Genomic DNA, 26,653 nt, shown 5'->3' with positions numbered 1-26,653 from the left:
TTATAACATAAATATGAGTCATGACCTCAGCACATTATATGCGTTATATTAGGATTTACATTTTATGCTTGCATAAATTTTTGACATTGATTTAAAATGCAGAAATAAAACTGACACAGTAATGGCAAAGTCAGGCAGGGTTCCATCAGTTAGGCCGCTATAGACAGTCCTGTGGAAGAAACCGCTTGTATAAATTCTCTCTACAGGATATTTAGGCTCAAATAAATGAGAAAAGCTGCGTAAGTCGTTCATCTGCAAGGACCTGATAAGTGCGAAAATGGGATAAGACTCCACTACGTATTTTTAAGGATGTGTTTTTTGATGTAGGGGAGAAATAAGCTTTATACGTCTATCAATATGTCTGCATTTATGCATCCGCAGGGACTTTGTTTTTCCCACCATTACATGTGCCATTCCATTTCATAAGAGAAATAGTTATAATAAAGAGCAGTCGGCATGTATGGCTGTTCTGCGGTGTCCTGCTGATGGGTTGAACATCTAAGCGACCCTTTCGGTCAGAGCATCAGATCAATAATCTAAGAGCATGTAGCCGTCCTGTCTTTTTAAGGTGGTTTGCACTATGATATAGCACTCCCCTTGAAGATGCCTTTTTCTGGCTAAATTCTTCAATGCTGACCACATACTATTTTCTCGAGAATGCCAAGCCTCTTTCAACCTACGTTTTGTTGCCGTTCCTTGAAATTTGGAAAATGTTATGCACAGTTATCCACCCAGTACTCTGCGTATCTCATTTTTTCCCCCAGTTTCTACATAAGCTTGCAGTAACCTTTGCATGATCCCCAGCTGTAGTGCTGATCTTTATTCCCCCTTGGAGATGAAATTATTTCACCACGAAAAACACGACCCGGTAGACGTTTCCTTCTTGCTGGCCGTGTTCTCGGCTCATGTGTTTTGCAGGCTCGGTTGTGGGATGATGCAAGCTTGAGGGAGCACCTTAAACCAGCACGAGAGGCTGTCCTCGTGCCCTGCAGGCCACCCCCTGCCTCCGCTTCCATCCTGGCCCATGTGAGCTGCGCGCATTAGTGCTTCCCTGGGAATTTGACAAGATGAGGTCTGCAATTTTCCCCGGCCGCTTACAGTAGGAGATCAGCGGGGCGGTGCATTTGTTTCGGTGCCGCCCGGGCTGTCGGGAACAGGAGAGGAATAATAGTCTTCCGTCCTGAGTGACGTGCGTCTCTCGGAGCAACGCAGTGTGGGGAGGGGGGTAGGAAGGTGAGGCGGTGCAGTCTCTTGGGTAGCGATGCCACACACTCTGCCGTCCTGCCTCCATCACCTGCGCAGCGATGAGACCCACCTCGTTGACTTCAGGTGAGTGAACATGGCAACACGAGGAGCCCTGTTCTGCCCTGGATTGGTTTGCTGCAGGCGTTTTTTTTTTTGTTTGTTTGCTTTTTTTTCCCCTATATTGCGATGGCAGCGGAAAGTGACAAACAGCATACAATTTCACAAGCAGGACTTGCATCACCATATTAATGTTTTCCTCGGATCGTTCAAGTCCGAGCAAGCAGTTCTCATTTTTGCGTCGTTGATAATGTGACGCTTATTGAAGTGCTTAAAATTCAGATTGACCTTCCGTGCAATGGCCAACGCTCGCTGTATACATTCTCCATCACCTTTGGCATATTTATTCAGAACTGATTTCTGAAGCCACGTTTCAAGTGAATACTAAGCAAGAGACCATTCGAAGTGACACCCAAGAGTTGTTGAATTAACAGACGTGTTGTCGCTCTTCTCTGCATATTCTTACTTTTGCATTTTAAGACAAGAAAATGTGAAAGTGAAATGTGCACTATCCATGACTAATCAGTTTTGAATGTATCAGAAAAGAAGTAATAAAAACAAGAGCATTATAACTCCATGATTACTTATTATTTTAAAATGTCGCATATTGTAAAGCAATTGCATTGTATTCCATTTATAGGAAGCTATGAAGAAGAATGGGCTCTGGCTGAGAGCGTTTCCAAACCCGTAATATTTTTGACAGATCATATTGCATAATATAATGTCAGACTTTCTTGTGGTTTTGCAGTTTTTTGTTGCAGCCAGAGGATGGAGCCTCCTGCTTTAAGTACTGTACTCTGTGTCTCCTCTATGAACTGCTTCGATGGCCTCTTGCCTTCATTGGTGGCAATTTCACTTAAATTTTCTTTTAAAATATATCTCTGGTGAAGAATAAATTGCTATAATGTATTATTTATTCATTTTTATGATGCTTTTCTCCAGAAAGACAACATTAAGCTACTTAAATGTTTTAATAGTGTAATTTTTACTGTATTAATTCAGGGTAAGTACCTTGATCAAGGGCACCATACAGGACAAACAGGGATTTGAACCCGGGTCCTTTGAGTGCAATGCAACAACTCTCATCGCTACGGTATTTTGCTGCCCCGTAGCCAAACACATGATCATCCAGATGGTCAGTTTCCATACATTTTTTTGCTTGAACTTATTCTTTTCGAGTTTTATCGGTTATTTTCAGAAATTAAAAATGTAAAATATGTTTTTAAAAGACTATCTTAAAAGTATGCTTGGGGCTGCCTTTTTTACAAACTGTATTTAAATTGTTTCAAGTCTGTTAAAGAAAAAGTATATTTTTTAGAAACATTTCACATTGAAATTAATCACAATCAATTACTCGGGGAACCATACTATGAATTTAGACTATATATATAGTATTATATATGTATATTACTTTTCACTCTAAGTACACAGAAATTCTTTTGCATAGTTGCCACATGTACATGAATAGTCTACAGTCCATGAATGACGTTTAGATATATTTTAATAAACAGGTTCAGAAGACAAAGGTGTATGCTACCAGAAATTGTTACACGGCAATGTTTATGCATACATTTTGTAGGAAAAAAAAGATATATTCCTCTGTGGGGTTTCCTGGTGCTCCAGGTGATGCTGTTTGCAGCCCTTTTCTGCTGACGCACAGGGACGGCTCTGGGTGGGTCGCTGGCCTGTCTCACTGGGCCTCCCTTTTATTCACCTGATGTCACTGCTGCTGTGTTTCAGTGGTATCTCCAGCTCTGATGATGTGATGAACATTGATTCATATGGTGGAAAGAAACTAACTAACTGTACTTAAGAAGCACACGTCTGCATCGAAGTATCTCTTTCTCCTAATGTAATGGACACATTGTATTTTCTATGAGATGTATGTCACTTTGGAGAAAAATGTCTAATAAATTAATAAATGTAAATGTAATGATGAGCCTGGCACCATGCAGGACTTCCGGCAAAATTCAGTACATTTTTAAACTCTAAAATATCTTTTCCCTCCATGCTTCCCTGAACATGGCATCCTGCTGCAGAAATGTTTGAACACGTTGTGGGCGTCTCCGTTGGCGAGACGAATTTCTGTACCCGAGCAGAAGTGTACGGCCAGTCTTGAAAAGTATGAAGAGTAAAAAATGACAAAGTAGGTGCCAAAGCGTGCCCTGGTGTAACTTGAAGTACATGACAGCAGTTCCCGAGGGATCTTGTTTCAGCCACTGGCGTCAAGAAGGTGGCTGGAACGCGAGGAGTAACAGACGAGTACATAATGGTCAACTAATAAATAGGTGTATGGTGGGCTATTAAAGAAAAAAGTAGATTTCTCTTTACTCTCAGCTGTATGACACTTTGGAGAAAAGCATCTGCTAAATGAATAAATGCCATTTTAAATGTGAATAGGTGCATTGATAATATTATGAAGCTGCAAATATGGTACATTGTCATTGTGGTATGTGGAACATAGGTATATGGAGGTCTATTAATAAATAATGGTCTTAAAAGCGGGTATGTGGGGGCGTTATAAATATTAGGTTGCTCTGTGAAACGAACAAGAATCGTGGTTTATTACAAAATCTCAGCTCTGCTGTTTCCAGAGTCAGTGTAGGTTCGCTCCACACTTGGCCCAGCAATGCGCTGACGGACGGATGACTGCGGACGACTAAGTGCGAGGAGTGTGTGCGGAGGAGTTGTCAAAACGGTTGGAAACACACACACACACCCTGACTGACATTCCTCACCACTGCGGGTCTGCGAGCGCCCGTGTGTCTACCAGTGTGCGTGTGTGTGAGAGAGAGAGAGAGAGAGAGAGAGAGAGAGAGAGAGATGAACGTGCCGATATGATGTCACCGAGCGCCACTCTCTCCTCCCAGCGCCGCTCATGGCGGACCTGAAGGTATCTCGCTAACTTTGTTCGGTAAGTTTCTGCCGCCCGCTGCTGTCGCGCCGTCCGCCGGGGACCCGAGCGGTCCGGGTCGGTACCCCCCACCCCCCCGGGCCGAGAGGATCTCTCTCCCCCTCTCGGGGTCCACAGGCGGGCACGTGCGACACGTTCGAGGAGTTTGTTGTAAAAGTTCGCTCTGATGTCTGATCTCTTGGTCTCCTCCATGCCGCGTCCTGCCGAACAAAGCTGCGAACGGGCCGATCCTGCGCTGTCAGTGCTGGAAACACACCGCACACACACACACACACACACACACGGCAAACATGTCGTTTACACGCACCACACACATTGTTTGCGTTGACTAGATTCTCAAGATTATTTTACTTTACTTTACTAACCAGCTAGATAAGTCTCTCAACTCAAGTCAGTCTGTTTTTTTGCTGTTTAATCGCGGTTTGACGCGGAATTGCGAACTCGTCGAATTTCCACCTTGCGATCAGAGCGAGACGCGGCGAAACAAAGTAACAAACTTCAAAGGGACAGCTTTCCTGGGACTCGTCGCGATCGTCCTCATGAAAACACGGAGTCCAGGCTGACTTAGGGTCGCAGCCCTTCTTCTTGTACTTTCCTTCTTTGCCGTGTATGTGACGTTTAATCTCTTTCGGCGAGTTCACTCTCCATAATCGTACACGAATGTATTTTTGGTAATATTATAATATCTGTTGCTGTATTGCACCTTAATGTTTTGAACATTCACGCGGAATGAGAAGTTGCCCAGTTGTTCGCTGACTGCATTGCTTCGTCATTTTTAAATTCCTCTTTAATTTGTGATCATAATGCAGCTGGAAGTGATTATGCATACTTAAGCAAAAATAATTGTGTCGTTTGGCAACGCTGTGAGCGCGCAAGTGTTGGAAAAGTGAAAGTGGCCTGCAACGTGAACAGTTTTTTTTTTTTTTTTTTTTTGGGAGCACCACCAGTGTTGTCAGCAAAAGGCACCTTACTTCATTTAGTGTCCTTATGGTATGGTCTCAGATGTCTTTTATTTTTTATTCTTAATAAAAAAAGTGCATTGCCTGTGTAGAAGTGCAGGATACACTTTTGAGCTCTTTTACTAAGTTTTTAGTCCTCATTCTCTTCCCTTGTTGGTCAGTTCCTCTTTCCACTGCGTGCAGTTACATTTTGACAAGTTGACAAGGACCAGTTTACCTCAGAGGCTACATGGAAACCTAAAGGAAGTTGAGTCTTGGTGAGCGTGCCGAGCAAAAAAATGTAGCATAAGATTGAAACTTTGCCTTCATAGTAAGAACAACAACAGTAACATTTCTGGATGCTGGGTCGCCAAAGTCCCCACTGCACCCACCCTTCAATCCAGCTTTGCTGTGGGATGTGATTTTTTTTTTTTTTTTTTGTTTCTTCCTTTGCTTTCCGAAGAGCAGTTCCGAGTCCTCATGTAACCATATAAAAACAGCCGTAAGCTCTTATTTTTCCAGGGCGTTGAGTTCGGTTAATCGAGCATTGTTACATGTATGTGTTTGAGGTTTACTACTTTCCGGAACAGCCCTTACAAAGTCTGAGATGCTATAGCGTGCGGGGTGGGGGGTAGATATTGTTTCTGATAATGGTCTTGTGTGAGAACAACATGCATAGTACTGTTTTTTTCAGGGACAAACTGCACATCATGCTGCTTTGGCTCTCTTACTCTGTTCTAGATGTTTATCTTGGTACTTGGTGTACATTTTAGCATTCTTACCACATATCATGTGTAAATTGTCAGTGCAACCCCCCCAAAAAAAAGTGAGCACTCCTTTTGCTTGTCAAGTGCACAATGGTCACTATTTAAGCCTCATGGCATTTGACTGATGGTCTGTAAGTATACTGGAGGCCTTTTCTTTTTTCTTGTAAATCTGCAAGAAAATGTTTGTGTCTGTTGTGCTCCTCCAGTTATTTATTTTGTGAGCTAGTTTCTCGTTTGAATTTTTGCATGCTTGCTGTCTACGCTTTGTGGTAGATGACAAATCTTTAGGCGTATAGTGTTATCGTTTAGATTTTCTTGATACAGTTTTATTTATTTAGGAAATTAACTGCTGTAGGAAGTGCACTCATTGTGTTCCGGAATGAGAGTCATTATTGTTGTTATTCTGTCATTCTTCTGAGATTATTACATTCTCTGATAGAACTGAATACCGGAATCGAGTGAGTATGTTTAACAGCGTTTTTGCTCTGCTGCACCTTCTGCTGAGCTGCACTTAATTTTGATTGGTGAAAAAATGCGCACCAGTAGGTTGGACATCTCAATTATTCCAAATGCACATTTTTCCCTCCGCACCCAGGAGACGTAAGCCGCACATGCTGACCAGCGAGAAGTTGAGCAAACATGGCTTAGGGGCTGCTTGGCCTTCTGCCTGCTGCTGCTGCCATCTCGCACTCATAAGCACTTCATCCCTGTGCAGGATCGCCAGCTGAGGAGGTGCGGTTTAAAGTCGAGGGCCAGTCTGTGGGGGTTCTAAATGTTGAAAACGCATCCCTGGAAAAACAGATGTTGCGTATTCCTCCGCATGTCACTGTTTGATTAATCGGTGTGTGTTTACACAGCGATGACCAGTAGTTTAGAGGAGATCGGTCGCAATTGTTTGTTTTCACCACGGTGAATTTTTATTGTGTAAGTGCTGTTATTCAAACCCATATTCTGGCCCTGTTACACCTGTGGAATGATTTGTAACATTGGGTACTGATAAAATGTATTAATAAGTAAATATATAGCAAAATGTGTTACCGGGTAGGCTCCGGTTCCCCGCGACCCCGTATAGGACAAGCGGTTCTGAAGAGTGTGTGTGTGTGTGTGTGTGTGTGTGTGTGTGTGTGTATATAGCAAAATATCTGAACCTTCGTATCTCGGGAGCTTCTCCTTTTTGTAAGCGAAAGCAGAGAGGTTCTCATCTTTTTCACTGCTCCAAAACTGCTTACCTGTCAATCACCTGATCTGTGGTGAAGATGTCTAATTTGTGCTTTTCTTAATGGGTCTTTCAAGTATCTCAAGTGTGAACTGGGTCAATAATGGATATCCCTTCACATCCGAACACCTGCTGATCATTCGGTTTAAATACGAAACTGCTTGGATTAATGTATTTTGATGCCCAATGTAGCTATAGATTGTTACCAAGTATGTCATCCATAATCTGGAAATGAACAATATTTTTCTCGCTGTTGTATATCCCCTTACATTTATAAATTCACATTTAAAATGATACAGTATTATTCAGAATGAGTACTTCATCTTATTCTGGCTCGATTTGTCAAGACCTCAACCATCCTGGGTCTTTGCCTGATAGATCCTGGGGTATGAACTGAAATGATCTGTGACTGCAGTTTTTTAGAGAAAGGGCTCCTATAAATATTTATTCTGCAAGTTCAGCCGAGGAAAATGAAATTACATTTGTCTGCATACTGAGGTTTTTCTTCTTCCTTAAGGGATCTCGGCTCATATTTTCACCCTTGAGCTTAGGTTGGGTGGCCCAGCAGGAGACCATAGTCCTGAAAGCACCGTTATACCCCCTTCTGAATTTTTACATTTATTCATTTAGTAGATGCTTTTCTCCTAAGTGATGCGCAGCTCAGAGTAAATAAAAGCGCATCAAGGACAAAGTGCTTTGGATACTAAAATGCAGTGATTGAAGTGCAGTCAGTGTGTCCAGTGCCACTGTTTGTCGCACAGATGACACCAATAGCTGTGCATAGAATTGATCGGAGACACAGAGGTGATCATGACAGATGGGGTGATGCAGGTTTATGGAGCAATTATGAGATCAGGAGAGAAGTGGTTCTGAAAGTGATGGGTTTGAGACCCTTCTTAAATGCTGGGGGGGGCACAAGGAGCGCATTCCACCACACTGGGGCCAAAACTGAGAACCTACAGACCTTGGAGTGTGGGCCCTTGTGAGTGGGACCCCCAAGCAGAATGAGGTGGAGAAGTTCAGTGGTCTTTCTGGGCTGTAGGGAGCAACCAAGCCCTGCAGGTATTGCACAGTAGAAAGGGAACACTTTGCTGTTCAGCACTGTGAAAAATAACAGGCAATCTAATTATTAATAGGACGGTGATAAATAAGTGCGTGATGAAGTTGTTTGCTTTATTTTCCAGTCTAAATTAACGGTAATGAAGGGTTCTTTTTTACGAGAATCTGCTTTACGAGCAGATCTCCAGGAACGAGATTGTCGTGTGAGGGGAAGCCTGCAGAGGGGTGGTTGGTTTCTAGGTAGCAAGCAACCCCCCCCCCCCCCCCCCCCCCCCCATTGTCCTGGAACTGTTTCTCATGCAGTTTGGCGAGTGGTGAAGTAGTACAGACCCAGCTGGCACTAATGTGGACCATTTCATAATTGCGTCGGGCAGGGAATTTACGGTCCAAGTGCAATACCCTGAGGGCGTTTGATAGTCGAGGCAGGAATCCGTAAGGGCTGCGGTGCATTGTGTGCTCAGCGATTGCCATCGACCCCGACAACCTCGCCCTACAGGCTGTCATTTGACATATTTGAAGAGTCTCTGTGAAAAATGTTTTTACCCTCTACCCTCAGGGGACACTTGTCATGAAGTGCAGGCATATTGATGCGTTGCCATTGCTGACTGAGCAATATTAATAATTGTAAGAATGATGGAAGTAAGAGCTTTTGAATGTAGAAGCTTATAATTCAATAAGAAAAATATGAGGTGTGGCTTTGAAGTGGTGCCTGCGATATATATTATATATTTTTTTTGCCCTGACAATGAACAAAAGGGCTGCATTCTTGTCATCAAAAGGTCACTGATGCGCTGCCAGGCGTTGGGCTCCGACGACGGTTATGATGTGGAAAGTTTAACCTTCCTGCACCGTCCTTATTCCTGCACAAGGAGGCATTTGTTGGCTGAGCTGCCAGCGCTGCGTTACGAGTTGCCCGCGATGCCGCTTCCCCAACGTTGTTTCAGGGGTCGGCTTGTCTCCGCGCGTCAGAACGCCATCACCCGCCATGTCGTCATGGGTGGCATGGTGGCACAGCGAGTAGCGCTGCTGTCTCGCAGCACCTGGGTGGTGCGAGAGGACGTGGGTTTGATCCTCACTGAGTTGGTGTGGAGTTTGCATGTTCTCCCCCTGTCTGTGTGGGTTTCCTTTGGGTGCTCTGGTTTCCTCCCACACTCCAAAGACATGCTGTCCAGGTTCATCCATAGTGTGTGAGTGACGGAGAGAATGTGTGTGTTCCACTGATGTATGGATGAGTGACCCAGTGTAAGTAGTGTATCTAGCAGTGTAAGTCACCGCGTTGAATAAGGTGTGTGGGCTGATAATACTACGTAGAGTTCATTGGAAGTCACTTTGGAGGAAAGCGTCTGCTAAATAAATAAATGTAATATAATGTTGTGTTGACTGTGGACATGCGGTTGGTGAACTGTTGTGCTAATTGCCAAAACCACACTCCCCCGATGAAGAGATAAAACCAGCCCAGCCAGTTTGTCGCTCTGGAACGGAGTCAAGCACCTCTGTCCCGAAACCCCACTGCGTAGACACAGCCACCCGGAAGTGGAACCAGCGATCAGGATTCCTCGGGGTTTGGTGGGTGGAGCGATTATTTCAGAAAGATGCGTCAAATGGCAACCAGGGGTACTTTTACATATATTCACTAAGCTCTTTTTCCTTAGAGTGGCTTATAATGTTAAGCTGCTTACACTGATTTACCCATTTATACAGCAAGTTTATTTTTTAGTGTCGCTTCAGGGTCAGTGGTGCCTTGATCAGAAGTACTACAGCTGAAGGTGGGATTTGAACCCAGGCCCTTCGACTTCAAAGATTGCTGCTCTAAGCACTGCACCCCCTGCTGCTCCTGTTTTTCAGTCACTGTTTGGAGCTGTATACATAGAGCACCAGGTGAAGTGCGAGTCCACCTGGACGAGCTGGACAACAGCTGTATGGGACAATCTGGACTGGAGGGTGAGAGCAAAGCAGCAGCAAGGTGTCCTACATGTGTGTGAAGTGCTGCAAGGGAGCTGCGAGGACATGCAGCCTCATCTCCTCCACCGAATGTGGACAGGAACTGGTTTACAGTGGATGAACTCGCACTTTACCTGGCACTCTATGTTAGATGTTTGCATGTCTCTCGCCTGAGTCCATTTCGTGCTTCTTCACGCTAATATTCTCAGTTAATATTCAAATGTGCTGTCAGGCTGCGTCGAGTCCTGGATTTTCCGCTGCCCTCGGCAGTGCTGGGCGAACACAGTGCTAAAAGCCTCCGGCTGTTTATATTCCACGGTAAAAGTCGAAACACCGCCGCTTTCCAGCACGTGACCCCTACAGGGCAGCATGTTGGCTGCACGAATGCTAATGATGGTGCAGATGCCCTGCGTGCCACAATGTCCTGTGCGACAGCGGTCGGTGGGGTCGGCGTGCCCGGGGGTGGGGGGCGGGGGGTAGTAAATACAGTGAATGTTTGCTTGCTTTGGGCTGCTCGCATTCTTATGGTGCCTCCAAAGCATGCAGTGTCGGGAATATTCCTTTGCATTTACACTTCTTCATCAGACCCTTTTCTCAGAAGGGACTGTATCAGGTCAGGGTAAGGACCTTGATTAAGGGTACTACAGTTGGAGGAGGGATTCGAACCCATTCAGACTCTAAACCGTGCACCACCTGCTGTCCCAGGATGGAGAGCAGATGTTTGGGAGAAGGTTCGTGTCTGTTGATAAACTGCGGTATGGTCAGGGACCAGGAGGAGGGCTGGCAGACAAGATGGGCGCAATGGAGCACCCCAGCCGGAGACCCTACTCAGCCTCGCGATCTCAGCTCCTCCTTAAAGGTGCGTCGCCCCCCCCCCCAGATGAAGGAATGCTTCAATGTGCCGTTTTTAATCTCCCGCAGAACTGGGGGCCCCTGGGAGAATTTCCTGTTAGTAGAACGCTGGAGGAGCTGAGGACCCTGCCAAGGAGTTGTCGGGGCCGCCACGATGAAAGGGTCTGACGGGCGGCCCCCCGTCGAGCCGTGATTGAGCGCAGATGAACAGCCGGTGCGACGGGGCACTGAGAAGGGGACAGGCGTGTGACCGTGGCGCTGGGCGCAGCTGCAATAACACCGGCTGCCATGTGTTTCTGATCCAGGCCCCAGCTGGCTTGAACCTCTGCCCCTGCCTGCACCCCCCCCCCCGCATAGTGAGAGCTGCAGACAGTTTACCCACAAAAGGCCCACAACCTCTCTGTGGTACGAAGCTGATGCAGACGCCCTTTAGTGCTCCGCAGTCACGCTGAAACCGAGAGCCCTTTTTGCACTGCATTTCTTACACCCCTCACTCAGTGGTGTCACCTGGTGCACATCCAGCACGTTCTATCCCATTCAACACATCCCACCTACCTTACCCAACCTAATTTTCGAAGGGAATTGCGAATAAACTTAAACCTACTTGCCTCCTGGGGCAGCAAGTAGCGTAGTGACTGAAGCTGTCCCTCGCAATCAAAGGACTTGGGTTCAAATCCCACCTCCCTGCTGTGGTACCCTTGATCAAGGTACTTACACTGAGCTGATACTTTAGAAATTACCCTGTTGAATTAATGTATCATTGCTTAACTAGTAGCTTGACATTGTAAGTCACTTTGGAGAAAAGTATATGATAAATGAATAAAAATAAATGTATAACAAATCAACCTTCATTTAAAGAACAAACGTGGCCAGACTGTTAGTTTGGGTAAAATCACATACTCAGCAGTTATAGTAAACCATAAATGAATGTTAACTGGTCTCTTTATGACTTCTTGTGCCAGATCACCGAAGCCAGCTGTTGTTGCCGATGGAGCACCTCCAGGGTGCCTGGAGGACCCTGAGCAACGGGTTCGGGTTTAAGGACTCCGTGTTTGACGACTGCATGTCGCCGACCTCGGCCCAGGGCTTTGCCTACCAGCGGCGTCCATCCGACGAGGGAAAAGCTCCAGACTCGGCGAAGACGAACAGCACCATCAGAGTGTACCTCCCCAACAAGCAGCGCACTGTGGTGAGCCGCTGCGCCCCTTTCCTGTGCCCCGCCCACTGAACCCTCAGCATTGCCCAGCCTACACTTTATGAGAAGTATACAGGACATGTTGTAGCAAGGCTGTCCATAAAATGTGTGATTACATATATTATTATTAAACTAAATGCAAAATGGTTATTTGAGTTGGTCTGTCGGTGGAGCATGATTGTCAGTGTGGCAATGTCTTGTGGTCCTGACTCGGGCGTGTGCTGTGTCCCCACAGGTGAACGTGCGCCCAGGTATGACCCTGCACAACTGCCTTATCAAAGCCCTGAAGGTACGGGGGTTGCAGCCAGAATGCTGTGCCGTCTTCAAGTTGCACCCGGGACAGAGGAGGCAAGTCCCGTCTTCATCGCAGAGCACAGAGCTGCATGCTTTGTGGCCTGTGTGCGGCGCATGCACATCAGTGGCTTTCTCATTGTGGTGCAGATGAATTAGCTGGGCTGGCACGCTGCGTCACAGTTCCTGGATCGAATCCAGCTCAGTCTGTGTGGTGTTTGTATGTTCGACCTCTTACTCCCCCCCCCCCCCCCCGCATGAATACACACAACTCCTTCCGTCATCTTTTAATTACAGAGAAAACTTAACTCTAAATCAAGTCCAGAATAGCAGAACTGCTCTCAATACCTTTAAATCCAAGGTTAAGACCCACATGTTCAAAACTTATACAGAAAACATTTGTGTGCTTTTTTTTTTTTTCTGTCTCCTTTCCCCTCATCATTTACTATATATTTTTTTTTTCATTTTTGTTTTTTGTTCAGTCTTTCTGCCACACGGCCTCTTGCCTCCAAGTTCAGCCATGGGTTCTAATCTGGCTCAGCTCTGTGTAGTTTGCATGTTCTCCCTTTGCTTCTGGGAGAATTTCCTCCAGGTACTCTGGTTTCCTCCCACAGAGCAAAGACATGTTTCGGCTGAATTTGTGATTATAAATAGCCCTTTTGTGTGTGTGTGTGTGTGTGTGTGTGTGTGTGTGTGTGTGTGTGTGTGTGTGTGTGTGATTGCCCTATGAACTGGTGTCTCATCCAGGTTCTACCCTGTATTATACCCTGTATTTTCCAGGACAGGCTCCAGATCACTGTGACCCTGCAGTAGACAAGGGGTCATTGATACTGGGTGCATAGATGGATAAATTAGCAGCCTGATCTATAATCGTCAGTGTGTCGAACTGACTGTTTCACTACTGTATACACTGATAGTTGCCCTGCTGCTGCTCCTCCTCTCTGGCGTCCAACTCAAACACCGTTCCTTTGCAGCAGGAAAACCCGCATGGACTGGAACGTGGACTCTACCTCTCTCATCGGCGAGGACTTGCTCGTGGAAGTGCTGGACCACGTGCCTCTGACCACACACAACTTTGTTGGTTCTCGCCGAGCATCTAACACTTTGACTGCATCCTCGTGCTACTCATGTTTGGGGGAGGTGGGTTTGATCCCCCCTTTGTCGTGCTTCCTCGCAGGTGCGGAAGACGTTTCTGAAGCTGGCCTACTGCGACATCTGCCAGAAGTTTCTGCTGAACGGGTTCCGGTGCCAGACGTGTGGGTATAAGTTCCATGAGCACTGCAGCACCAAGGTCCCGACGATGTGTCTTGACTGGAGCACCATTATATGTTTGTGAGTGTCCCCAAGCGAAGCAGGACCGCCCCACAGGAGCTGTGTTCTTGTAGTTCCTCTTTATTTATCTCACACCTTTCTCCAAAATGACTTACAATCATAGATTATCAACAATGGAATGATTTACCCCCTTTATCCAGCAAGGTATACTTACTGTAGTAATTCAGAGGCAGAACCTTAATTAATCAGTGGTGGTACTGCAGTAGGAGTGGAATCTGGACCTTGGACCTTCCTGTTCCAGGGCAATGACTCTCACCACAGCAGTACAGCAAATGATGTAGTAGTTAAAGTCATCACATTTGCAGTTTAAGGACCTGTGTTTGAATCCCACTTCCTGCTGTAGTATCCTGATCAAGGTACTTAACCTAAACAGGAATAGTGAAAATTACCTAGTTGTTTAAATGGGTAAATCAGTGTAAGTAGATTAACACCGTATATCATTTTGGAGAAAAGTGTCAGACAAGAATGAAGGTGTACATATAGCCACTACGCCCCCTGTTGCCCCAGTTCCTGTGTTTAATGATGATTTAAAAAAAAAAAAAAAATCAGTTTAAGTAGTTTTACAGTTTTTATTAATCTTGTCCTTGTCCTTTCCAAATTATCAGCGCAAGAGTGGCTTTCAGATTGAAAATATGTTTGATTCATGCCAGTGGAAGACTAAGCAAAGCACACTGTACTCTTCACATTTGAAAATATTATTCACACATGAGTCGTACATAGCAGATTGGAAGGAGGAGTTTAAGGTCGGTGGAAGTTTGTGTTGAGCTAGGGGGACATAGTGTCTGTGTCCCGTCCTTGTGCTGGGGATTGGTCCTCGAGTCCGCTTTGGAGCATTTGCCTCCTTGCTGTCCTTCCGAGACATAAAAATGATCTTTTGTACTTCCTGTCAGTCACTTTGGAATGTGGCCATGACCCATCTTTAAGAACGATGCAATAATGTCATTTCAGCAAATGAAATATGGATATGAATGACCAGACAAGGTCTTCAGGCTGCCAGTTACATCTCAGCTTCTGGCCTAGACAGAAATGACGATTTACCTACGATAGGGTGAAAAGCATAGTGACTTACTCTTTGCAAGCTTGTTGTGTAATTTTAGAGGAAGGTTTTGCATAAAAGCGTATTTCTTTTGAAGACGAGCTTTAAAGATGCTATCGATGAAAATGAGTTGGCCTGAGTTACAAAGAATCTTTCATTTGCCTTTAAGGTGAATTCCAGTTTGGTCACTGCAAGTGCACTAAGTGACACTAAATAATAATAATAATGATGATGATAATAGTGTCAGGAAAATGTATAACAGAGTACTGCATAATTGTAGACACTTGGCTTCTGAAAGTATCAGTAGGCAGCAAGGTTATGTTTCTCCGCCACGTCTGCTGACGTTTGTTGAGATTCTAAAAGGAGGATTTTGCCCAGGAGTTAATCGGGGCGGATGTGTGATACATGTGCTGCTCTTTCTCCATTTAGCTTGTTCCCGACACCCGGCGAGAGCAGCGGCAGCTACACTCTCCCTCCGCTCACGTCCCGGCGCATGCGTGACTCGCTCTCTCGCTTCCCCATGAGGTAGGCCGCCCAGCTCTCCTCTTTTCCTCCTCTTCCATACGCCCCGAGGAGCACAACCCTCTGATTCGCGGGCGAGTATGAGAGCGGTCAGAGATGGGGCTCGTATGCAGGGTGAGGGGGATGAGGACATGTTCCCCTCTGAGCCTAAAACACCAAGGGGATCAGAAATACACTCATGTCTCTGAGCAAGGTATTACCCTGAATTGATACAGTATAAGAATAATTCACCAGGAGTTTATTCTCTCTCTCTCTCTCACACGCACATGCACACACACACCCCAGCTCTTGTGCAGAAAGCCAGATTGTGCACTTAATGGGCTCCAAGTCACGGTGGTTCAGATACAGGTTCTGTTTACAGATGCAATGAAGAATTCAGCACTGGTGGTGTGTGTGTGTCTGTGTCTGGATGGGGACGCTGTTGTTGTGCCTCTGAGAGTGGTACATGTTCCGAGCTATTTCAGTAAAACATACCCTGCTGTTTAAATGGGTAAAATAATTATCGGTGTAAGTCACTTGGGGTGACAGGATGTTCTGTAGAAAAATTGCTGAAGTAAAACTGAGCTGAAAAGTCAAGGAGCAGAAAGGTTCTGCTCTGCCGCCCTCCTGGTTCTCGTCCAGCCGCTCAGCTGATCTTCAGGGCAGTGGCTCCAGCCTGTGGTCACAAGTGCCTCTGAAAATGAGACTGTGCCCAGGGTGTGTCGGGTAGAAGGGGGACAAAAAAGCGCGAGAGGGCCAAGAAGAGAGCGACCGTATTTTAACCGCACCCTGGCGGAAGTTGTACCACCAGCCCATCCCGGAAGGCCCAGTTAGAACAGTAACCTGACCCTGTAATCAGTCTGTGCTGGTTTTGCTGTCTGGAGAAGGTCGCCTTCTGGTCTCGGTTTACTGTGATGTTCCTTTCTGGAGGAGCACTTTCACTGCTTAGCGCTTTCCCTCCTTTTTTTTTTTTTAATCATTTTGTCATTCATTCATTTATCTGACACTTTTCTCCAAAGCAACTCGGTATCAGTCTGCTTACACCGATATACCCGTTTGAACAGGTGGGTAATTTTTACTGTATCAATTCACGGTGCCTTGACCAAGTGCACTACAGCAGAAAGTGGGATTCAAACCTTCATCCTTTGAATACAAGGCAGAAACTGTAACCGTATGCTACCTGCTGCCTACTTTATTACTTTAAAACTTCTTGGCCAAAGTGATTTATTTTGTTTAGCTACTTGCAGCTAGTTTTTTAAACCTGGAGCAACTTGGGTACATTACCTTGATTGTGGAACCTAGAGGGACTTGAACCAACAACTTTCATTCAGCATCCTCATTCAGCACGCTACCTGCTGCTGTCACCGAATGGTCTCCTCCTGCCGTGACATTGAAGAAGGGACCCGATTACCTGGTTCTGTCCAATCAGAGACGCCGTCTTTCTTCCAGCTCCCTGCACAGACACTCAACCCCTCACGCCTTCAACTCCATCACACCCTACCCGACCTCTGGGGGTGCTCTGTCCCAGAGGCAGAGGTCCACGTCCACTCCCAACGTGCACATGGTCAGCACCACCATGCCCGTCGACGGCAGTGTCATAGAGGTACCCGCAGAGCCCCCTCACGCTCCCTTCGCACTCACGCCCACTTTTGTACTGACTTGCTCCTTATTTTCTACCCTATAATTTACCCCTGCACCATTTCAATTTTTCTACTAGTCTCCGATTGGGCAGCTAGTCCTTTTTGTTGTGTTCATCCTGCCTAAATTCATTCTTCATTTTATGACTTTTTCATATGCTGCTTTATTTGATCTGAGGGTTGTCACTGTTACCTGGGTGTCCTGTTCTTTTGAGACCTAGAGGGTACTACAATTGACACTGATTTGTGTTAAAACACCCTTCCTGTATATAACAAGGTCCCGTTACATTTTTATAAGCCATTGTATACATGCCGGGGGGGGGGAATATATAAAATAAAAAGACTTAAATTAATTATTTCCCAGTAATGGGGTAATTTTACATTAAAAAAATCATTTATTTACTGCCTGCTGTGTTTCTTTCTGTAAAGCACACACACTTGCCAACTACTGCATACACTTCCTACTTCCTGTTTTCTACTTCCTGTCACATTGCCAATCTTGGCCAATCGCAGCACTGATTACGGTAAATCTAACTTCCAACTAAAATAGCAAATTCACTACAAACTTTTAGAAATGCACAGTATAAACTTGTATTAATATTAGCGCAATAACTCAAATCCTGTAACTAGCCTTTGTTATAACTAGTTTTGTTCGTAAGTAGCATGACTTCCCTTAGAGTGTTATAAAGAAACAATTTCTCTTGTGGTTTTGAACTGGGCTCATGAATTCTTCACTCTTCTGAACAGTTCATGATGGAACTTTTTACAATTTCAATAAGTGATACAACTATTGAATTCTATTAGAAATATTATATGTTGGTGTCTTCACTGTCCTGCATTAAAAAATATCTTTTGTTAATTTTTCATTTTACTTCATAAACATTATTTCTAATGGGGGAAAAAATATATCTGGCCAACTAGTAAGGGAAATCTGCCTAATATATAAGACTTCATAGAACACATGAACCCCCTTAGAGAGTATGGCTATAGAGTTAATTCCATGTGTGGCTCTATGAAACGGGACGCTCAGGTAAACCCCTCTGCCTTTCCTTTGTTTTTACCCTGCTTTTCATTCCTCTGTTCCTCTCCCTCATCTTCCGCTTATGTTGCGCAAGCAGCTTTCTCCCCTCGCTACCTGCCGTATGTCCTGGTGTCGCACCTTTGACCTGAAGAGGAGCGTAGGTTCCGTTCGCTTCTCCAGGGCTGTAGCCGACTGCGCCGCAGGGCCTCCTCCGAAGGTCAGGAGCATGGAGCTGTAGGCTCGAACCCTAACGTAGGACTGGGTGACAATGTTGATGTGATGCATTTACCACGAGTGCTGTATTCAGCAACCGTTTACCATGTTTACTTGAATCCTAGTCGCACTGGAGTGTGTTATGTGGCTTGTCCTCCTGTTTCCAGTGCAGTACTTTGCGTTGTGTTTGGCTCTAGAACTGAAAGCACATTACCTGCGTACACAACCGTCAGTAGGAACTTGTCACCTTTTCTGCTCCCTACGTAACCTTGGACTTGTGCATTCGCCTTCCCCACCCGGTCGTGCTCAACAAGAAGGGTTAAGTGGCAGAGCGGCGGAGCCTCGCCTCTGCTTTCCTGGGACTTTGGTGTATATGAAATGTTATTTTAACTTAAGACCCTAAGAAAGACACGATTTACTTTAAACATTTGGGCGTCTTTGGGAATGGGTTAAATGGGTACACGTGTGAGTCGGTATTTCCTGCAGTATGTCGCGTAATAGATTTTAGCAGTCTTTGATAGTATTTTTGATGCACTGTTAATGGGACGCGTCTTTCAGTGAGTACATCTAAACAGTGAGAGTGTGTGTGTGTGTGTGTGTGTTAACAGGGCTAGTGACATAATCAAAACTGCCTTCTGTCTTTGCCAGGAAGCCTTGAGGTGTAATGAATCAGGTAAGACAGCAACAGTAAAATTGTCTTGTAAAATGCCCCCCCCCCCCAAAAAAAAATACAAGCGTGGTTTTGTTTTTGTATTCATATTTTATGAAAACTTTTGCTAAATTGCATGATTTTATGACTTTCACTGCGTGTGTGTTTGATATGTTGGAATGGCAGGTTCCAAGTTGTAAAATACCCCATTGCCCCCCCCCAGGGAGTCCCCAGAACCAGAGTCCAACAGGTTGGACCCAGTCCAAGACCCCAGCCCCCACGGCCAGAGAGAAGGCCCCCTGCTCCAGTGCACAGGAGAACAGAATCGTAAGTATCAAGACACACACGCTTCCCACAGCAGTGTCATCATTAGTCACGCAGCCACCGAGCATGATGATGGTCCTCCTTGGATGCTGTCTGACTCGCTGAGACCTCTGTCCTCCAGAGGCCACGGGACAAGAGGGACTCCAGTTACTATTGGGAGATCGAAGCCACCGAGGTCGTCCTGCTCTCTCGCATCGGCTCCGGATCCTTCGGCACCGTGTACAAAGGGAAGTGGCATGGTACGGTGCGGCTCGCGGTGACTCCTGGGATGTTGCTCCGTAATCCTGTTGCTATGAAAGATGTACTCCAGAGCTGCTCCAAAGCAGTTCCATAGCTAATGTCTGATGACTTTAAAATGTATCAGCAGCAGCAAACGCTGGAAATTCTCATTTTGTCTGCACTGCACCGCTGGTGCACAGAAAGATAGGGCACATTATTCTTATTATCATCTGACACCTTTCTTCAATAAGACTTGCAGTGTGAGGTTTGCACACCAAGTTAGAGTCTTCATTCATTCAACGGACATTTTTCTCCAAAGTGCTTTTTCAACACTAAGCTTCATACACTAATTTACCCCTTCATGCAGCATGGTAATTGTCACTGTATCAACTCAGGGTAAGTATCTTGATCAAGGGTACCGCAGCAGGACGTGGGATTCAAACCCATGTTGTTCAAAGGCGACAGCTCTAACCGTTGAAACTGTTTGGCAGGTGATGTAGCGGTGAAGATTCTGAAGGTCATAGATCCAACTCCAGAGCAGTTCCAGGCCTTCAGGAATGAAGTTGCGGTTCTGAGGTAAGACGTGGAAATCGTGAGGACATTTTCAGAAGTAAGTTCTGGGGAGTTCTTTCCTGAAGCACATCTCTACAGGGTCAATGTCTGTCTCACAAGTCAAACAGACTCTCCTGTAGATGAAACCCTTCCCTTCCTCTCCACGCTTGCAGGAAAACCCGACACGTGAACATCCTGCTCTTCATGGGGTACATGACGAAGGAGAACCTGGCCATCGTGACACAGTGGTGCGATGGCAGCAGCCTCTACAAACATCTGCACGTGCAGGAGACCAAACTGCAGATGTTCCAGCTGATCGACATTGCCAGACAGACAGCTCAGGGGATGGAGTGAGTTCACGTCTAAACATGGGGTCCTGACTGTGCCTGTGTTCCATGTCAGATGTCCAACCATCACGGGACGGGCATGGTGACTACGGGATGGAATGTATAAGATATCTTCTGTCTTCATCTTGCTTCTCTTCCAGTTACTTGCATGCAAAGAACATCATCCATCGGGACATGAAGTCTAACAGTATCCTTTTTGAGATGCTTATAGATGCTGGTTTTTACAGTAAAATAAAACACTAGAGAGAGACGCTTAGCTGCATCAGCACTTGACACAGACTGGAAGTCCCAAATCTTCTCTACATCACCTCCTCAACTTACAAACACATGTGGGGCAGGAAGACTGTTTGCAACTTGATTTGTATGTAACTCCAAAGTCACATTTACCTCGAAGTCACAATAAGTAAAAGCTTAATAGTATGAATGTCCATCCATTTATTTATGGCTTAGGCTCTGTGAAAGTCTTAAGAATAATAAATTTAATTTTAAATTTAATTTTTATTATTTAAATTTTAAAACTAAACACCTGGGTAACTTTTACCATATTAATTAAAAGTAAGAGCCTCAATCAAGGCTACTGCAGTGGGACTGGGGATTTGAAGCTGGGACTTTTAAGTGTAAGATGATGCCTCTAACCACCACGTTACGTTGGTTTTAAGCATTTATTTTGAGGTTCAGATTCTTGTGAGTTTAATTAAGAGTTTTGAACATTCATTTATCTGTACTTTTCTCCAAAACGACTTAGTATTATGTCACTTAGTGATTCACCCATTTATGCAGCTATAATAAATAAATACTTCAAAATGTGGAAAATATTTTTATTAACTTTAAGCTACATTATCATTAAAACTAGTTTAAAATGAGTGGGAATTAAAATGTGTAATCTCTGCAAACTCTTAATTGATGCCGATTGTTCACAGGTTCATCAAAATAAACATGTGCAACATTTGTCATCTTATTGATCACCAGCACTGAGGAATAAGACATGAACTGTAAACACCGTGGAAGCGAGTTGAATTATTCTGGTTCTGCACTCTGTTTGGGTGCATTTTACCACTGTCTATTCACTCCGCAACAGGAATGCTCACAAGACAGTTAGGTAAGAAAAAATGCAAATAAAAATAAAGAACATTTTAATTTTCAGAAATGTTGACATGAGAAGCCAGCGTACATGGCGAAATTTTGTAGCACGCGGATAGACTGCTGTGTTACGCACCTCCTTGACGTGACTTCAGATATTTTCCTGCACGAAGGTCTGACGGTGAAGATCGGGGACTTTGGTCTGGCCACCGTGAAGGCCAGGTGGAGCGGCTCCCACCAAGTAGAGCAGCCCTCGGGCTCCATACTGTGGATGGTGAGTGCGAGGGTGCGAGATGGTGTCGCTCACCTTGACCAGAGGCTTTCAGGAACCGTGCTCCTGGAGGAACCAGCGGAGCTCTCCGGCCTCCCGGAGGACTCTCCGTGGAGCTAAAAACGTGCTGGACCGAGGCCCCCCGGGAGCACAGTTATGTAACCTTGGTCTCAATTACCATTCTGTGACATTAAAGTGCACATTAAGGAGCTGCAAAATGTTGCTGTTAATGTTTAACACAAAGGACAGAAAAACCCCTCAGGTAAAGAACCTGAAATGTCATCTGCTTTTGAACTTTGAAAGACACAAATGTATTTTTGCCAGATATTTTTTTTGGGAACAAAGTCTTATTAATTTATTAGTATTGTTGTTCTAATTATTTTCATTGATTAATTTAGCTGATGCTTTTGCAAAAGTGAATTACAATGTTAGGTTTGTATACTGAGCAACCTGCACTGATTTATCCTTTTATACAGCAGGCTAATTTTTACTGTATCAGTTCAGGGTAAGTAACTTGATCAGCTGGTAGTGTAGTGGTGACAGCTGCTGCCTTTGGACCCAAAGGTCCCTGGTTCAGATCTCACCTACTGCTGTAGTACCTTGAGTAAGGTACTTACCTTGAGTTGATCCAGTAAAATTACTGTATAAATGGGTAAATAATTGCAGAATGGCTTAACGCTGTAAGTTACTTTGGAAAAAAGTGTCAGCTAAATGAATAAATATAAATGTCCACGAGCACTCCAGCAGGTGGGATTCAAACCTTGATTTTTGTTTGTACGGTGACAGCTGTAACCAGTACTCCCCCTGGTGGCTCCTCTTGGTCTCATCAGCTGTATTGTGAGTAGAGGAAAAAGGATCCTGGGTGCAGACCTTGACTTCTGCAGCTGAAGGCGTTCAAGGGTGAGAGCTGTGACTCCAGTGACACCCCCCTTCTCATCCCCCCAGGCCCCTGAGGTCATTCGGATGCAGGACAACAACCCGTACAGTTTCCAGTCAGATGTGTACGCCTATGGTATCGTGCTGTATGAGCTCATGACCGGCGAGCTGCCGTATTCGATGATCGCCAGCCGAGACCAGGTAACAGGAGAAGGGACTTTGGCACCAGCGGAGGCAGCACAGCAGGCTGTCCTGATGATCAGTTTAATTTCTGAATGTTCCTATTGCCACTCATCAGAGGAATGATTTCCTACAATTAAAAAGAAGAAAAAAAAAAAATTTCTGCGGTTTTTCTGGTAATCATAACTTGCCAGTAAAAGAGCAGATTGAATTCAAACTTTTAGAAAGAAATAGTACACACACACATTTTCGGAACCGCTTGTCCCATACGGGGTCACGGGGAACCAGAGCCTACCCGGCAACACAGGGCGTAAGGCCGGAGGGGGAGGGGACACACCCAGGACGGGACGCCAGTCCGTCGCAAGGCACCCCAAGCGGGACTCGAACCCCAGACCCACCAGAGAGCAGGACCAGGTCCAACCCACTGCGCCACCGCGCCCCCTTAGAAATAGTATAAACTTGTAAATATTAACCCAGTTATTTAAATAATATCAATATATTTTATAACATGATTACCATTACACTATTGCAAAATAAAATGTTTCTCTTGCAGTTTGAGTCAGTCAGACCTACACAATTCATGTTGCCAGATTTAATAATTTAGATAATGAGTGATTAGAGTGGTTGCATTAAATAATCTTTTTCTACAAATGTTTTATATGTTGGCATTATTCTGCACAAAAATACAATTTATTTTGGATCATTATTAATTTTACTTGGCATATTTTTCCCGTAGAACCAAATAATATATTTTTTCCCCATGTGAAATAATGGTAATTCAGTGTCCTCAATGTCCTCCCGACGGGACTTTATGTTCTGGGATGATTTCATAGCACGAGCAAACCCTCTTAGGCAGCGAATAAAATGATAATGGTGTGTGTGTGTAACCTGTAGCTTTTAAACACTTTTTTTAGCTCTACTGAAGAAAAAAAAAAAAAAAACACTTTCCACTAGTGTACAAGAGGCGGTTGTGTGAGACGTCAGCGGGAGCTGCGTGTCAACACATTTAATCGTCCTTCCCCCGGGAGGTGGGGAACAGGACTGGAAACATGTGAGGCTTTTTTCTCCATCTCACAAAGAAGGTGTTTGTTGTGCTGCCCCGTTTGCCCTGCGGGGGGCGCTTCAGCTGGCGGCAGGGCGTGTGAGAGCTCCTCAGGGGGTGTTGATGTTCCCCTGGCTCGGAGCCCAGCATGCAGCCCCCGGTGTGCTTGACTGGGGCCCTATGAGGGCTCCGGAGTGCTGGCTGGCAGCGGTGTTGGCTCTTGCGCTGGGGCTTGGGCACCTTTTTCACGGGAAGCTGCAGCTCCTGGTTCGAAACCTGTTGTCACCGCCACATGGCACCAAGGCGACGGTGTGAGAAGCAGCTAGAGCACTGGGGGGACCTGCTCCTCCCCTTCTGCCGATAAACCTGACTTTGCCACCCCTGCCCCTCTCAGATCATCTTCATGGTGGGTCGTGGCTACCTGTCGCCAGACCTCAGCAAGCTCTACAAGAACTGCCCGAAGGCCATGAAGAGGCTTGTCGCCGACTGCATAAAGAAGTCCAAGGAGGAGCGGCCGCTCTTCCCTCAGGTAGATGTTTTGGGGGGGGTGGAGGCAAGCGTACGATCCATAGCGTGGCACACAGGCTCATTCGCTTATGAACGCAACTCTGACTGGAAGTGCGTTTGTTCCTAACTCGATTTGTTCGTAAGTCCAACTTTTATCGTTAATCACTTTTAGTGCTAACTCTCCATCAGTAAAAGTATAGTAATACAGACAGTCCTCGGCTTATTTACTGGTTAGGTTCTGTAAACTCCGACATGGTTGTATGAAAAATACTAAAATATTATTATCTTTAAGCTACATTAAAGTACTGTAAAATGTAGGATATGATGCAATTTCCACTCTTAATATAATGTAAAAATGTAAACATGGTGTGTAACGTGCAGCTACACTTCAGGGTGATGAGATCAGCAGCGCGATAAGCATTAAGGTGATAATTATTGATTAAAAGTTAATTTATACAAATTTTTTAGTAGTTTCAGGAACAGGGCAGCTAACGTTGAATGTAAAAACGTTGCAGAATAGATCTGATGCCGAGTGACTTTGGAAACTGTTCCATTATACTGTATATATAATACTTTTTGGATGTTCTTTAATTTACACAAGTTTGTGTTAATAAATGGTGACTTCCAGTATAATCTGTGTATTTTTGCAACAAGATTTATTACATCTATTAAAATTAAGGAAATTCAAAATAAGTTCAAATATGTCTTGTCATATGCACATCTACAAATTGTAATGCTATAATTATGTGTAACTAAGTGTTGCGTTGTGGTGGTGCGATCAGCCGCCTCCTCTCAGGCCACACACCGAATGTGGCTTTGGAAAGTTTTATCCCGTGGATAGTGTATTTCTGGACTTTAAATGAGTTTCGGCCAAGAAAAACTGAGTATCGAATCGAAGATTTTGAACTGAAAATGACTGAAAATGAATGCTGTGTCCACACACTCCGATTCAGCGCGGACCGATTCGCCCACACTTCTGTTGTTTGCTTGAGTTTTACTGCCATTTACTGGCTTGGTGAGTGAACACAGGTTGTTTACACTTGAGACAGAATAAAAAAAATTATGCAAACTGAGTAACGTTTATGTCTTTGAAAACTATTAATAAACTGAGGACTCAGTGTGTAGTATTTGATATTCTAATCCTTTTTCTCAGTGTAATATTTAATTTGAGCAGCAGTGGGCGTAGTGGTTAGAGCTGCTGCCTCTGGACTTGGAGGCTGTAAGTTTGAATCCCACAACCTGCTGTAGTACCCTTGATCAAGATACTTACCCTAAACTGATACAATATACAGCGTATAAATGGGTGAATCAGTGTAAGTAGATTAACATTGTAAGCTGCATTGGAGAAAAATATTAAATGTGTGGTGTGATGATGCATGCTGCTGGGAAAAGTGTCCTCTGACACACCTCGTGTCCCGCTTGTGTTTGTAGATCCTGTCCTCTATAGAGCTCCTGCAGCACTCGCTGCCCAAGATCAACCGCAGCGCCTCGGAACCGTCCCTGCACCGCGCCTCGCACTCCGACGACGTCAGCGCTTGCACTTTGACCTCCACGAAGCTGCCCGTCTTCTAGTCCGAGCCCGTGTGCCCAGGCGGGGATGGAACGGGTCTACAGCACAGTTCTGGACACATGAGCAGGCCCCGGGGCTGGGAAAGAGCGCCCTCTATAGGTTGTCTGGTGAGGGGCGGAGCGCTTTGTCTCCTCTGTTCCTGTGACCTCATGACTTGTTTACGGTCTGAAAGTGCAATCGGTTTGGAACGAAGGGGATCATCTTTGTTCGACCCAGTCTTTAAGCTTGGGAAGCCTGCGATGTTCAACACAAAGTCCTCCCTGTGCTGCCTTCTTAAAGACTTTAAGGGATTCATTGATGTTAAGGTCAATTTTAATGGAGTTCATGTAAATTTGTGTTCTTATAAATCATGCAGCCTGCACACACAAGTATTTCTGCGCAGTGTGGAAGATAGCACACATTAAAGCATTAAACAGGTCCTGAGGGCTGCGTCTTCAGCCAACAATGGCCGACTGTTCCCTTGCACCTCCGTCCAGGATATACTGTACAGTCAAGGTTTTTCTTTTTAGTAGAAGTTAAGTCGTTGTAGACCATGCCACAGCCTTCAATCTGTGCATAACTGATTCTGGAATTATGAATGTTATTTTCCCCATCTGTTGCTTATGGTGGATTAAACTGCAATTGGGTTATCCAATGTATTTTAATAAAAATTAAGTTAAACATGTTCCTTTGTGGAATGGAAATGGTTTTCTTTTTTTAAGCCCTGGGCCAGTTCACTGTTAGAGTATAAGGTTTGTTTTTAACAGTTACTCTTTACCACTCTGGGGAATTTTAAATAGTTTGTCTGCTTATTTCCAAGTTTCATGACTGGATTTAAATGT

The 26,653-nt window shown here is 45.0% G+C and overlaps 1 protein-coding gene across 7 annotated transcripts; it reads left to right on the top strand.

Annotated features, from left to right (window-relative positions):
* The first annotated feature begins 1,233 nt into the window (after window positions 1–1,233).
* raf1b (Raf-1 proto-oncogene, serine/threonine kinase b) lies at window positions 1,234–25,909 on the top strand. 7 transcript variants are annotated; one of them, XM_018744592.2, is made up of 18 exons: window positions 4,170–4,216; window positions 11,059–11,696; window positions 11,952–12,178; window positions 12,420–12,532; window positions 13,450–13,552; window positions 13,653–13,807; window positions 15,273–15,368; window positions 16,794–16,947; window positions 18,864–18,888; window positions 19,088–19,191; window positions 19,310–19,427; window positions 19,899–19,983; window positions 20,133–20,309; window positions 20,447–20,493; window positions 21,542–21,660; window positions 22,603–22,734; window positions 24,150–24,284; window positions 25,694–25,909. In XM_018744592.2, the coding sequence occupies exons 3-18, from the start codon at window positions 11,978–11,980 to the stop codon at window positions 25,832–25,834; spliced, it is 1,905 nt and encodes a 634-aa protein (XP_018600108.1). In that variant the 5' UTR covers window positions 4,170–4,216; window positions 11,059–11,696; window positions 11,952–11,977; the 3' UTR covers window positions 25,835–25,909. The 7 variants fall into 7 exon arrangements, with proteins under 7 accessions (XP_018600103.1, XP_018600105.1, XP_018600108.1 ...); XM_018744587.2 differs by lacking the exons at window positions 4,170–4,216; window positions 11,059–11,696 and adding an exon at window positions 1,234–1,329; XM_018744589.2 differs by lacking the exon at window positions 11,059–11,696 and having other exon boundaries at window positions 4,131–4,216.
* Window positions 25,910–26,653: the final 744 nt, after the last annotated feature.

Source organism: Scleropages formosus, chromosome 22, assembly GCF_900964775.1.
Source record: "Scleropages formosus chromosome 22, fSclFor1.1, whole genome shotgun sequence".
NCBI lineage: Eukaryota > Metazoa > Chordata > Actinopteri > Osteoglossiformes > Osteoglossidae > Scleropages > Scleropages formosus.
The sequence above is the reverse complement of the archived record's forward strand: the minus strand, read 5'-3'. Positions and strand labels throughout refer to the sequence as shown.

Coding starts and splice junctions, on each gene's coding strand:
- raf1b (XM_018744587.2), top strand. CDS start 1,305: ATGAGACCCACCTCGTTGACTTCAG. Junction 19,192..19,309: donor GTGCACAGGAGAACAGAATC/GTAAGTATCAAG, acceptor TCTGTCCTCCAG/AGGCCACGGGACAAGAGGGA. Junction 19,428..19,898: donor GTACAAAGGGAAGTGGCATG/GTACGGTGCGGC, acceptor ACTGTTTGGCAG/GTGATGTAGCGGTGAAGATT.